The sequence below is a fragment of the Fragaria vesca genome, linkage group LG3, assembly GCF_000184155.1.
Source record: "Fragaria vesca subsp. vesca linkage group LG3, FraVesHawaii_1.0, whole genome shotgun sequence".
NCBI classification, from domain to species: Eukaryota; Viridiplantae; Streptophyta; class Magnoliopsida; order Rosales; family Rosaceae; genus Fragaria; species Fragaria vesca.
Window position 1 is genome coordinate 1,580,923 of NC_020493.1, and position 12,440 is coordinate 1,593,362.

Consider the following 12,440-nt stretch of genomic DNA (forward strand, 5'->3'; position numbering starts at 1 on the left):
GACGAAACAGACTATATTTCGTCGGCTATAGTCTGGGAAAAAAAATTTTATTACAGACTTTAGCCGACGAATATCTTAATTGTTTCGTCGGCTAAAGTCTGGGAAAAAACCGACAACATGTTTTTCGTCGGCTAAACTGTGGGACTATAGCCGAAGAAATTTTTTTTTCGTCGGCTAAAGTCATCGCAAACGACCTTTTCCCGACGAAATCTTAGCCGACGATGATTCGTCGGCTAAGATCTTAGCCTACGAATTAAGTTAACAGGCCGACGAAAATTTTTCGTCGGCTAAAGTGTTTGTCTTGGTAGTGAGAAAAAGGAAAAAAGGAGGGCGTAAGTGAGATCGATATCCAATTGAAATGCCCGGTAATTAGTAAATGAAGATAGTTGCATGACTGCATGTATGAGTGGATATGATGGTAAGGTAACCCGTAAACTCCTACTACGCAAAGCAAAGGAGCACACAACCAGAAGAAAATGATGATGATGATCGATGGCGAATGAAAAAATATGACCTAGCTAGGCCTCCATTATTTGACCCTCCCCAACCCGATGGAAGATAATTACAGCCACCATTCTATATGATTCACAGATATTATTACTGTAACCTCGCCCCTTGCCAGTCCAATGATATTAGAGCATCTCCAACAGTTTTTCTATTTTCTTGATTTTCTTCATTTTAGAGAAGATTTTAGGTGTTTTGCTCAACAAATTTCCTAAAACTTTCTCCAAAATGAGGAATGTGAAGAGAGAGAAACTTAAATTCTTCATATTTGTAGTAAACTCTATAATTATATAGAAGAATACAAGGAATGATCATGATTCTCTAAAATAGGGTTTTCTAAAATAGAGAAGTTGTTGGAGTTGAAGATGAAAAATAGCTAAAAAGATTGACTTTTGATTCCTTATAATAAAGTAAAGAAGCTATTGGAGATGCTCTTACTGTTACCGTTAATATTACCGATTAGACATGCCAATTAAGCAGTGTGATCCGATGAGGAGGTGTCAAATCCCAAGATTCCTCGAGCTCCGATCAGTCCCTCATCACCCTCACTACCCCTTACAGGTGGGACCCTCTCGTCAAACTGAGAGTGAGTCTGAGACAGGTCTCTCTAACTCCACCTCTATATAAACCATCCCATTGATCATATTCCTTCATCCCAAACCATTTTCCTTCTCATTGCTTTCCTACTACTCTAAGCTCTCCATTTCTTCTACGTACCTAGTGCAATTTCAGTTTTTCTCTATCAATCCCCATATGGCCGCTGTTGAGGTAATAAGATTCAATTCACCCATCGTTCTATACTGTTGTAAATCTGTTTGTTTTGTGTTTAGGGTCCGTTTGGTAACGTTTTATGTGCGTGCAGGTTCAATCGGCACAGACAGCTTTCGCTGCGGAGAACACAACTCATCAGCATGAGGAAACAGTTAAGGATCAAGAGACTATCACTGCTGCTACTACTGAAGAAGTAGTGACAGTAACAGAACCAGCTGACGTAGTACCGGAGCCTGTGAAGGCGGAGGAGGAACCAAAGGAGGCGGAGCCAGCAGCTGCGGCTTCAGAAGCTGAAACCCCAGTTGAAGTTGAGACAAAGGAGGTGGATCAAGAGGAAGTTGTGGCCTCAGAAGAAGCACCAGTTGATGAGAAGACTACTGAAGAGGAGACTAGTCCTGTTGAAACTGATAAGGTAGAGCAGGAGCCAGTCATAGTTGTGGAGGAGACCAAAGAGAACAGTGCCGGTGATGATGTTGAGACTCCTCCGGTGGTGCCAGCACTGGAAGCAGAAGCAGAACAGGAATCGGCAGCTGAGGAGCCCAAGGAAGAGGTCGCAGTAGTCAAGGAAGAAGAGAAGCCTGCAACTGTTGAGGAAGAGAAGCCAGCTGCTGCTGAGGAGGAGAAAGTTGATACTGAAGTCCCTGTAGAGAAAGCTGAGTAATGAATGTGATGGATCACAGTGGTGTTGTGTTTACTGTCTGAGTGCGTAATAAAGAGTAACTAGCTGGTTAAAAAAAACGGGGGGTATGGAACGACCCGTGTATGCCTAGCTTTGCTAAGATGTATGCGGTTTGGTTTGGGTTCCAAGTTAATGCATGTATGTTTCATAGAAGATTATCATGTAATGTTGCATTTGAGAATTAATAAGAGATCGATCATTGTGTCTTGTGCATTTTGATCTAGCTATACTGGATCGATCAGCTTTTTATTTCTTTATCTCTTTCGTTTTCTACTCCGATCCTTTCAAGCGAAGACCATTATGCTGTAGCACATGATGCTAGTAGGAACTTGTAGATACTTGGAGAATATACATTTGTGATACTTGGAAAATATGAATAGGGTACATATAGACATTATATATTGCACCTGTTAAAAATTAAAGCGAATAGAGTAGTCAGTATCGCACTCTTCGCTAGTTGGTGTTTGTTAAAATACATGTTTGTTCTTGAGTATCCTGTTATTATTTCAGGTAGGTCTCTTAATGTGCTTTGTAATCTGGGGTATAGGTTCTATGTCCCCCCCCCTCCCATGTATTTAACAATTTCATCAATCAAGGCTTAAGGGCAGCCACACCGGCCCTTATTCCAACTTGTAGTGTACCACACCAGACCAGAGTAAACAAGATTTGTCATTCTGGCAGGGTGTGTTCATGCAGTTTTCTAGTATATATGTATATATTTTTCTTTTTTCTAGAGACATTTCATAAGAAAAATTTTATTAACACATCTTTTATTACAAAATACATATTATTATTTTTTATAAAAGTTATATAAAAATTTTTGGTACGTAAAATTACCAAAACAGACATCTATATCAAAAATAGTTGAAATAAAATATCCCGCTTTATTTCACAAAAAAAAAAAATTAATAGCGCTTAAGCGTTTTCTTCTCCTCTACGAGAACAATGTATGTGAAGATACCAAGCCTTAATTAGAAATAGCTAGTGACAACCATAGTTTCAAGCAAAAACTGAAGAAAACGTAATGAGTTCTAGTGGTATTTCTCAACCCCTAAGCGAGGTATGACTTCTCTATCTTTTATTAAGTTTGATCTACTACAAAATTAGATTTTAGGGTTTGTTATTTGATTAGATAGTACAAATGGATGTTGGAAATTTAGATTTTAATGTTTATGCATGCTAGGTCGTTTATGTGAATATTTTTTTTTGAATAAATTGAGTAATAGATCTAGAAAAGTATGTGTATTTAGTGAATGTGTTGTGTATTTAGTGAAAAAGTTGTATATGTTAAATAAGAGTATTATAGGAAGTTTGTGTATGTGTATCTAGTAAAATATTAAAACAATAAAGTTAATAAATTATGTATTAAGAATGAGATGTGTATCTAGTAATTAGGGATGTGTTAATAAAATTTCTCAATCAAACAATCAGAAAACATACACTCACTATTATTAGTTATTTTCGTTTGTAGAAAGTTATAAATAATTTATATAACTCACGAAAAACTAGTTGTTGGTTGTTAGAAAAAATACACAAAACTTCGCAAACATACAAAATGTAAAATGGTTCATGACCTTGAACAAGATGTCATATTTGTGTGGTTTTAAAGTGAACAAAAGTCAATGGGAGCGGACTCACCCAGTTACACCATAAAAATCAGAGTAAAAATGGGGCATGTTCAAACTTTGGTGTGAGATCTACTTGCATCAACCAACCCAAATTGTGGATGGGCCTTCAAAACCATGTCATTATCTTCAAGTTCACATTTTTTTTTTTTTACTTGTCTTCAACCGCTAGACGATTCTAACGGTTGGTTCAGTTCTTTCCCGAAGCAAAAATGGCGTCGTCTCTGCTCATGAAACCAACAGTCACCTGTAACAAAGATGAGGTGTATGTTGCGGCAGTGCCTCTAAGAGCCACAAAAGGACCTGCCCAGTTCATCACCTCTACTGCTTACTCTCTCAATCTATGGGATTTGCAGCACTTCATGGTCATCATTAAACCCTCCTCACCACCGCCACATTCTCAGGTACTCCTCCCTCCAATTCCCACCATATCTATTCAGGTAGCCAATTATTTGGTCTCTCTTCCGAAGATTTTACTGGGTTCTCTGGTCTTAGATTCGTAAAGTGAACTTTGTTTGGCTTCATATATCTTATATCAAAATAAGCTTTTGCCTTTTGGGCTGTTATCTTACGCTGGTCCTTGAATCAATGAGGTCCTTAATCAAAGATATTTGTTTTACTGATCTTATTTACTATATGGAACCACAGACTAGAATCAAGTATCAAGCTTTGTAGTTGAAAGTTTGAGACTGGTTTTGGACAGTCTCTGTAACATGGTTGTTATATGTGACATTGTGTTTCCTTAAGGAGAAAGAGTTTAAACTTCAGTTTCATCAAAACTCGTTTTGCAGGCTTTGGTTTTTGATTTTCAACCTAAAGATCCTGAAAACATATATGCAGCACTTGCAGTTCTATCTGGTAAATCAGTACCAGGTTAGCCTACAGAACCTGCTACATTTAGTCTGTGCTATCCATATAATGCGTTAATAATGTTCAAGAACCGGAGTTCATACTTTAGGGTAACTACTTTGCGTTACAGTAATCTATACACCATGGTTTGTTTCTATTAGACACGATTCTTATAAAATACTGCTTCTGAGGGAATAGATTATGATAGTGTTTTACAATGTTGAGCCGTGTAAAACTAGTTTTGACATACCACGCTTATGATATGATGCAAAAATCTGCCCAATGCATTGCCTTTGCAAATTTTACACTATAAAGTGAAGGTGGCAAGGCAAGAATCATAGAATTGTTGTTGGAGTAAGTTTGTTCACTTTCACTACTGAACTTGGTGTTTCAAATGTCTTTTTATTTGCTTCGATTCTGTGTTTTTCTTAACAGGCACTGTTCTTTCTGCTAGGAGTTATTCTAACGAGGAGGTTATCAAAGCTGCCAAGAACCAAATGCTGGTTTGTGGGATCTTCTAAAGCAGGTGCCATCGATATTGCTAGGGAATTTAACAAAGGCTGGGAAACTCATTTAAGGGTTGGCCATCATGACTGTCGAAACTATACCAATGGTACGTAATATTTGAAATAACCTTATTACAATAAATTGATTAAGATGTGTGACTGAGGATCTTCATCTCTTAAAATACTTATGAGTGTTCTCTAAGTCTTTGCTGTAGTTTCAGCATGTTGTAATTACTGTTTCCTTCGATAATTTTTGAAGGCCTAGTCGAGTACTTAACAGGTGAAAAGTATGTATTGGATCGCTTGAGAAGTACTGATACTAAGAAGTAACACCTGACCAGCTCGGCTATTTGTCTGTTCTGAATGTGTACTTTGGGACTGTGTTCATTGGACAAGTTTGCATATTCATCTCTAGCAAATAGATGCCATGAAAATGGATCCGAATCCCATGTACATATATTATACTCCTTTACAAATGATGTATGTATTAATCCATTCTATTTGGTTGATGATGACTCAACATGATTAATGATGTTAGATTACCTTAGAATTTCCTGCATAATATAGATTTTCATTGTCTTTATAACTATAAATTGATAATGAAGCTTCAGGCAGATGGGAAACATTCAACCTTTCTTCAATTGTTCACTGGCAGCAAATACTGTTCAACAATAGCAAGGATTTTATGTCAATCAGCAGAATTACAAGGAAAGAAGCTTACACAAAAATACAAGAAGCTTTGCACAGAATTACAACTTTACAAGGAATTGAAGGAAAGAAGCTTAGAAGTCACCCATAGTTTGCACTTCACCTGTTAAAAATGGTATCAACCTCATCGAGTCTTCCTAGATGAACAACAGTTTGAAACCATGCTGGCATCCCTTCGAATTCAAGCTCTGTAAAATTTCCAGTAGTTGGGTCATAAAGAGCTAAATCCCTACCTTGGTACTCCAACAAGATATGGCCACTCTCCGAAATATTCAGAACCCGAATATATGCTTCTCTTGCTTTCTCTGCAATTTTTGATATCTTCCAATATTGGTTGTTGTTGTTGCCATCAATCTTTTGTTCCAATGCCTGTGGAATGCGACTTCCTATGCTCCACTCTTTAACCCATGATTCTTTGGCACCATACATCTTCATAACCCATATATCCAACTGCCCATTTCTGCGTAAACCAGCTGAACGTCTGCATATACCAACTGCAGCAAGACAACCTCTTACAACCAGAGCCTGATGACACCTCTTGTAACCAAAGTTAGGCGTTGGACTTGGAACCTCTCTGAATTTCTCATCATGTAGGTCAAACGAGACAAGTTGGCCACCATATCGCTCTCTCAACGGGTTCCAAGTTGCCCAGTGAAGTCTTCCATTGACCAATGTTTGTGCTGGTGATGGATCCAAGTAGTGAGATGCACTGCCTATACTTCTCCAGATAGGTCTTCCTGTTGAGAAGATCTGAACGTCGGATAGTTGGGGAGATCTCCAAAAATGAATCCGTGAATCTTTAAAACCAGTAGTATTAGTATAGTAGGTTATCTTCACTACCTTGTATACTTCAGTCAAGGGATTGTACCCAAATCCAAATACCACATATTTATGTTGATTAGGATACTGGATGGTCCTGGGAAGCTCTATATAATCCCTAGTGAATGGATTATATATGTATGGTGCAGAATTGCTCACTGCATCAGCTAAGCAGAGCAAACCATCGAATGAGCCTACCACTTCAAACTCAGGCATCGAAGCACAAAAAGGTTTGTTAATTTTCTTTTGTGCTATCTTCTTGCCATCATAGTAAGAAGGGTAATCAACAAAGTAAAGCTCATTTTTTATGGGATGATCACAGTGCAGGATCAGGCCCAGATTTGCAGCTGTTTTTGAGCTATGCAAAACATCAAGGTGATTGCGTGCTAAAACACGCCAAGATGGGCATACATACCCGAATTGTACTAAGGAGGAAAGGGGAAGCCTGGGAAGTATGTCGATGATGATTTCAGATGGGAGACTTTCCAGCCGAGTCAACGAGTGCTCTTCTCCTTGGTTTCTCCTCCTTTTAGAATCTGTGTCCATTATTTCAGAGGGTTACCTGATGGGGAGAAGATGTAGTCAAATAGACAAGGCATGAGAAAATATTTGGGAATTTCATATGTATATTTAACTTCTCCATAAACGGAGTATATATACAAGATACACCAAGTCCTATTAGAAAACTAATTACGACAGAATATTCCTAACAATACTCGATATTCACATTACTAACTACAACATATGACTCACGCCAACACTCCCCCCTCAAGCTGGAGTGATAGATCACAAACGCCCAACTTGTCAAGTGAGTTATAAAGCGCCTTACTAGAGACTATTTTCGTAAGAATGTCAGCCAGTTGCTCCTCAGTAGGTACAAATGGTGAAATGGGAACACAATAATATACCGATCCAACTTCTCCTTAATGAAATGTCTATCGACCTCCACATGTTTCGTTCTGTCATGCTGAACTGGATTATAAGCAATAAAAACAGCAGCTTTATTATCACAATACAAAGACACCACCTTCTTTTGTTTGAACCTCTCTCAACCACAACATCTCACATACTCCAAAAGCCATTCCCACGATACTGTGCCTCAGCACTAGAGCGAGCTACCATTTTTTGCTTCTTACTTTTCTAAGTAACCAAATTACCACCTACGAAAGTGAAGTAGCTTAAAGTAGACATCCGATCTGTAATATTACATGCCTAATCAACATCTGTGTACCCAGAAACATCCAAGTGACTGTGTTTTGAAAAGATTAATCTCTTCCCTAGAGCAGATTTCAAACACAGCAAAATACGAAATACAGCTTCCATATGAGCTTCACTAGGGTTACAACACAGAGGATTTTCATTTTGAATGAACTATGTGAGATGAAAAGGTATTCAACTTCTGCAAGTGCAGCACGGAGAAGAATTTAATCTACTGTAGAAATTGCAGATTTTTTGGGAGTACAATCCTTTTTGGTCCATAATTGCAAGTTCGGTCATTTTGTTTTCATTCTAAAGATGCTGGAAACGGAGAAGGTTCAGGATAAACTCCTTGTCAAGCTAACTACAATGACAAAAATGTCAAGATCTTGTAAACAATTAGGGAGAAAATTGTGTGGGACAAAAACAGAAGTTATAAAAGTTGTGGAATCAGTTGGCCAAAATTGCAGTTCGGCCAAAACACAAGGACTAAAAGTATAATTTTTTTTATTACAAAAATGACGGCCGAGTGAATTACTATTACGGGGCTGAAAACAATTTAAGTAATGACTCATTTTCAAGAGATGTTTTTCACAAGTTGAGATTCGAACTAAAGACCTTCTTTTACCTGGAGAGTCCTTGCAGTCTGCCCCTCATTTCTTCTGGAATCAGTTGTAGTATTTTTACCACTGAAAATCAACAATTTAATGTTTTGGTTCCGTATCATTTGAGGCCTTGTTGTTGTTGACAGTCACCAAAATCTGTTTTTCACCTATTCTTTATTTTGTATTATATAGATCTAATTTCAAGTTCATAGAAAATAGTTGTATATCAGTATTAGATCAAGTCGTCAATAAAACGATTCCCATCTATATCAACAATCTACGACATATCTAAGCATGAATAGATCTGATAATCAATAATGTGACTTGCATCAGATATGGGTGAACTTTGATGGATCTAAGCAAATCGCGGCGGATTTCGGTATTTTTGGCCATTTTTAGCTTTTAGGCCTCCAAAAGCACCACCGTCACTGAAATCCAGTTGCTGATCTCCTTACCAGGCCACAGCCCCAGCCTTCGTCTTCCAAGCCAATGTCCTCCCGGCAGCAAAACCTGCCCCAGCCTTCTGCAAGCCTATGTCCTCCCGGCAGCCAAACCTGTCAGGAGCAACCAACCCCGGCCAAAGCACCTACCTTGAATCGGTCTTGCCGCCAACACAACCAGTAGAAGAACCGGTAAATGTACCACCATGTTCCACTATGCCACCACCACCCAAATGACACCGAGCTCAATGACGGCAGGAGAAAACAGACCCCATAACCATTTGATATAGTATGCCATCACCATATGTGCCTCTGAAAACCGGAAAAACAAGAACCAATAAACGCTGAATGAGAGACCTTTGTGACACTGCTTGTTCATATAGAAAATCCGAGTATCCGACTCCCTTCTACTAGTTCAATCCTCTAGTTCAACAAAGAGCCCTTCCATTACCGATCCATTGATTTCCTTTTCGTCTCTTTTGGGTTTCAACCATACTTGTACATCTTCACAATTCTTCCTCATAGTCAAGTTCAGAGTTCAAAACTATATACAGAAGCCGGTTGCTTGGTACTTCCAACATATTCATTTTGATCAATTATAAACACTATATGATAGCTGCTGTGTGATTATATCTTGATTAAAGATGAGGAATGATAAAATGGCAGTACAAGCTGTTCGAATATGGAACTAATCCATCTGGCAAAACTGAACCAACTCCATAGCCAACTCAAAACCATCTGTTTATGTTCACTTGTATGTAAAGAAGTGCATAAATCATAGAAGGGTCACAAATCTACAACAACTCTTGCTTACAGATACATATCTGTCTTCCTCAATTTGGTACTTCAAAACTGAAACTTCTAGCAAATCTATTGGCAGCAATTCGTTGTTTTCTTTCTAATTCAAGAACATGGGTTGATTTTGTAATACTATAGACTTATAGAGGAATGAAATTAGAACTGCTATTGCATACTGAATCATGTACACAAGAAAATCCAGAGATACAACAATCAATCAATAAACTCATCTGGGGAACAAATTAAATTCACATTGATCTACAACAAACACTTACAGAAGAATCATCACTACAACCTAACTACTCTACATGTATCATGATACCAAATAATCTTAACATCTCATGGGTTCTTTCCGAAAACCCACAAACCAATCACAAACCAATCTCCCTCCCTATGAAACATCTCAACAAAACCCAATTAAAACAAATGTAATCCTCTACACAAACACAGACCTGTCAAGTAAGTGTTCCGAAAATCCGCAATGTAGTCAAGAACTCTGCCAGCAACCAAGAATGAATTCAGAAAAGTCCGAAAAGGACCGAAATGCCGAGGACGATGAGCCAGACAATGTGAACCAAGAGCAGGGCCTGAGGGGCAGAACCGCCATTCCCGACCTCGCAAAACCCTAGCTTGGCGACCTTGACGCCGGCGCACTGGGCGTCGGGGCAGCCGCACCAGTAGGTGACGCCGTCGACGCCGCAGACCGGGTCGGGGCGGAAGCAATTGACGGGGCAGACGACCGGGGAGCGAGACAGAGAGGAGCCGCCGCAGGCGCCGGAGTCGGAGTCGGAGTCGGAGGGCAATTTGATGATGGGGTCAGATCGGACGGCGGAGAAGGAGCAGAGGATGGTGATGATGAAGACGGTGAAGAGGAGTAGATGGGATTTGGGGGATTTGAGATCCATGGTTGAAGTGAATCCAATCATCTGGGACCTAATTCGTTCTGGCCCCAAAAGATGAAGAAGAACCCAGAGGTGGTTTGGGTGGAGGCTACGATTGGAATTAGGGATTTCGTGGTGGAAATCGAAACCCTAATTTTGAGGTTGAAGAAAGGGATATACTTGGTTGACGCGTGAAGAAGAGAGAGAGAAGCCTCGCTGGACCGAGTCGTTGTGTTCTGGACCAAACTAGAACGTTGGAATCGTCGTATAATGGGGACAGCCTAGTTGTTCACCAACTTAATTATGTGATTTTATACTTGTTCATTAAGAACTTTCCGATGAGAAAAAGGAAAACACTTATCAAAGAAGAAATATATTTCCTACAGAAGCGGATTATAGTTTTATGGGCTTGGACTAGACTTGGATTTAAGATTATGGGCTTGAACTCAGATAAAGGCAACCAGGCCCCTAATATATTAGGGTATTAAGCCCGTGTGAGATTGGATGAACGTTTTCGAGTCTTTTATGACGTTTGTAGTTTTTTCTTACCTCCAATAAACGTCGACAGGATTTAAACCTGTGTATGAGGGTTACACACTTAGGTTCTTACCAACTCGATCACCTATTATGATTTCTTAATTGTTGTATATGTTTGCTTAAAAGTGAGTCCCAGAGCTAGCTAGCTAGTTAGCTTAGGATAGGTTATCCCGGTTTTTCTTGCGAATTTCTCGTGTAAGCTTTATGGACTTGGTCATTTGGTTGTTGATCAAATGATATCAACTTCTATTTTGAAAAAATTGAAAGTCAGTTTGGGTGCAATATCTTGTTTACCCTTGTACAACCGAGATCGAGAGAGGAAGTCCGCCAAAGAGTTAAAACGCGGACGAGCCACGTGGCAGCCTCTTATTGGTTAAGAGTAAACATTCAACAAGTCAGCAAAATTCTAGCCATTATGTGGGTCCCACCCCATCATCTCTCAAATCTTGACGACATTATTGTTCATCATCTTCTCTAATTACAAAAAAAAAAAAAAAAAACCATCTTCTCTAATCCAATCACACGTATTCACAGCCCAAAGAACTTCACCACTGACTTCTTACATCTATAATCAACATATGTCCATTAATAATTAGGCAAAGCTTCTTCTGTTTTTCTTTTGGATTTTTCAACAATCAAAGCTTCTTCTCATCATCTGGGTCTCTCCCACCTCCTCCAACTAAGATCGCATAGGGCTCTGGGATGTGAAACCTCAATAGTCCGGTAGCTTCATTTGGCCTTCTATGTCGCCTCTGACAGCTCCTAATTGATTAACCCAACTCTAAAGAATGGTTGATCCAAGCGTGAAACATTGAGATCGAATCGGACAAGAGGCAAGCTTGAACAAGGTGAAACACTAAGATTGAATCAAGCCATAAACATTCATGGCACTTCCAGAATCAACCTATGAAACATTCAATCAACAAAACCTAGCATCATCACAAATATATCAAACTGCATATGAACCCATTAACCAAACAGAACAATCGCTTAGCCCAAATGATAGCCAGAAATAGATGTGAAAGACTGAGATCGAATGGGCGATTAGGTGGGGTTTTCGGGAGAAGAAGAAGATGTTTTGGCCACGATCCTCAACAGGGAGCAGAGAGGTAACTAGTGCTACCAAAAGTAAACTAGGGTTGCAGGGCGTGCCACCGCGCGGACGCGGGATGTGAACTGTTCGCGTTCTTGACTTCTAACCAAGCGAAAGGGAGCTCCGGTGTCACCTCGCGGGCGAGGAATTACGAGTAAGCTTCTATTCACCTACGATCGATACTCACTGTAAGAAGCGAGCAGAGCAATCTACTGGAAAAGTAATCAGGGCGAGTCTGAACTGGCTCTGAGAACTAAGGCGAGGTGCGCTTAGAACTTAGGGTTTCGAGGATACTCGAAGATTTATCTGTAGTTTTGTATGATTTGATTGTGTGTCGAGAGTTGTTGTCGAGCTCCTTTATATAGCACCCTGTTATCAGCTGATAGATCTTTAAACACAAACCCAATCAGACTCAACAATTAGAATTC

General features: G+C 39.4%; 3 protein-coding genes across 3 annotated transcripts; 2 read left to right on the forward strand and 1 right to left on the reverse strand.

Moving 5' to 3' along the window:
* The first annotated feature begins 1,162 nt into the window (after positions 1 to 1,162).
* On the forward strand, positions 1,163 to 2,108 carry LOC101312417. The gene is made up of 2 exons (XM_004293393.1): positions 1,163 to 1,272; positions 1,367 to 2,108. The coding sequence occupies exons 1-2, from the start codon at positions 1,258 to 1,260 to the stop codon at positions 1,934 to 1,936; spliced, it is 585 nt and encodes a 194-aa protein (XP_004293441.1). The 5' UTR covers positions 1,163 to 1,257; the 3' UTR covers positions 1,937 to 2,108.
* A 1,683-nt stretch (positions 2,109 to 3,791) lies between these two features.
* LOC101296647 lies at positions 3,792 to 6,170 on the forward strand. Its single transcript, XM_004295297.1, has 4 exons — positions 3,792 to 3,983; positions 4,371 to 4,452; positions 4,883 to 5,041; positions 5,540 to 6,170. The coding sequence occupies exons 1-4, from the start codon at positions 3,792 to 3,794 to the stop codon at positions 5,731 to 5,733; spliced, it is 627 nt and encodes a 208-aa protein (XP_004295345.1). The 3' UTR covers positions 5,734 to 6,170.
* Positions 6,171 to 9,492: 3,322 nt separating this feature from the next.
* On the reverse strand, positions 9,493 to 10,509 carry LOC101312702. Its single transcript, XM_004293394.1, has one exon. The coding sequence runs from the start codon at positions 10,425 to 10,427 to the stop codon at positions 10,020 to 10,022; it is 408 nt and encodes a 135-aa protein (XP_004293442.1). The 5' UTR covers positions 10,428 to 10,509; the 3' UTR covers positions 9,493 to 10,019.
* Positions 10,510 to 12,440: the final 1,931 nt, after the last annotated feature.

Bases quoted from the DNA above. Each gene is read 5' to 3' on its own strand.
- LOC101296647 (XM_004295297.1), top strand. From the start codon at position 3,792: ATGGCGTCGTCTCTGCTCATGAAACCAACAGTCACCTGTAACAAAGAT. The intron at 3,984-4,370 runs GTACTCCTCCCT...CTCGTTTTGCAG, and splicing joins CACCACCGCCACATTCTCAG to GCTTTGGTTTTTGATTTTCA. The intron at 5,042-5,539 runs GTACGTAATATT...TTGATAATGAAG, and splicing joins CTGTCGAAACTATACCAATG to CTTCAGGCAGATGGGAAACA.
- LOC101312702 (XM_004293394.1), bottom strand. From the start codon at position 10,427: ATGATTGGATTCACTTCAACCATGGATCTCAAATCCCCCAAATCCCAT.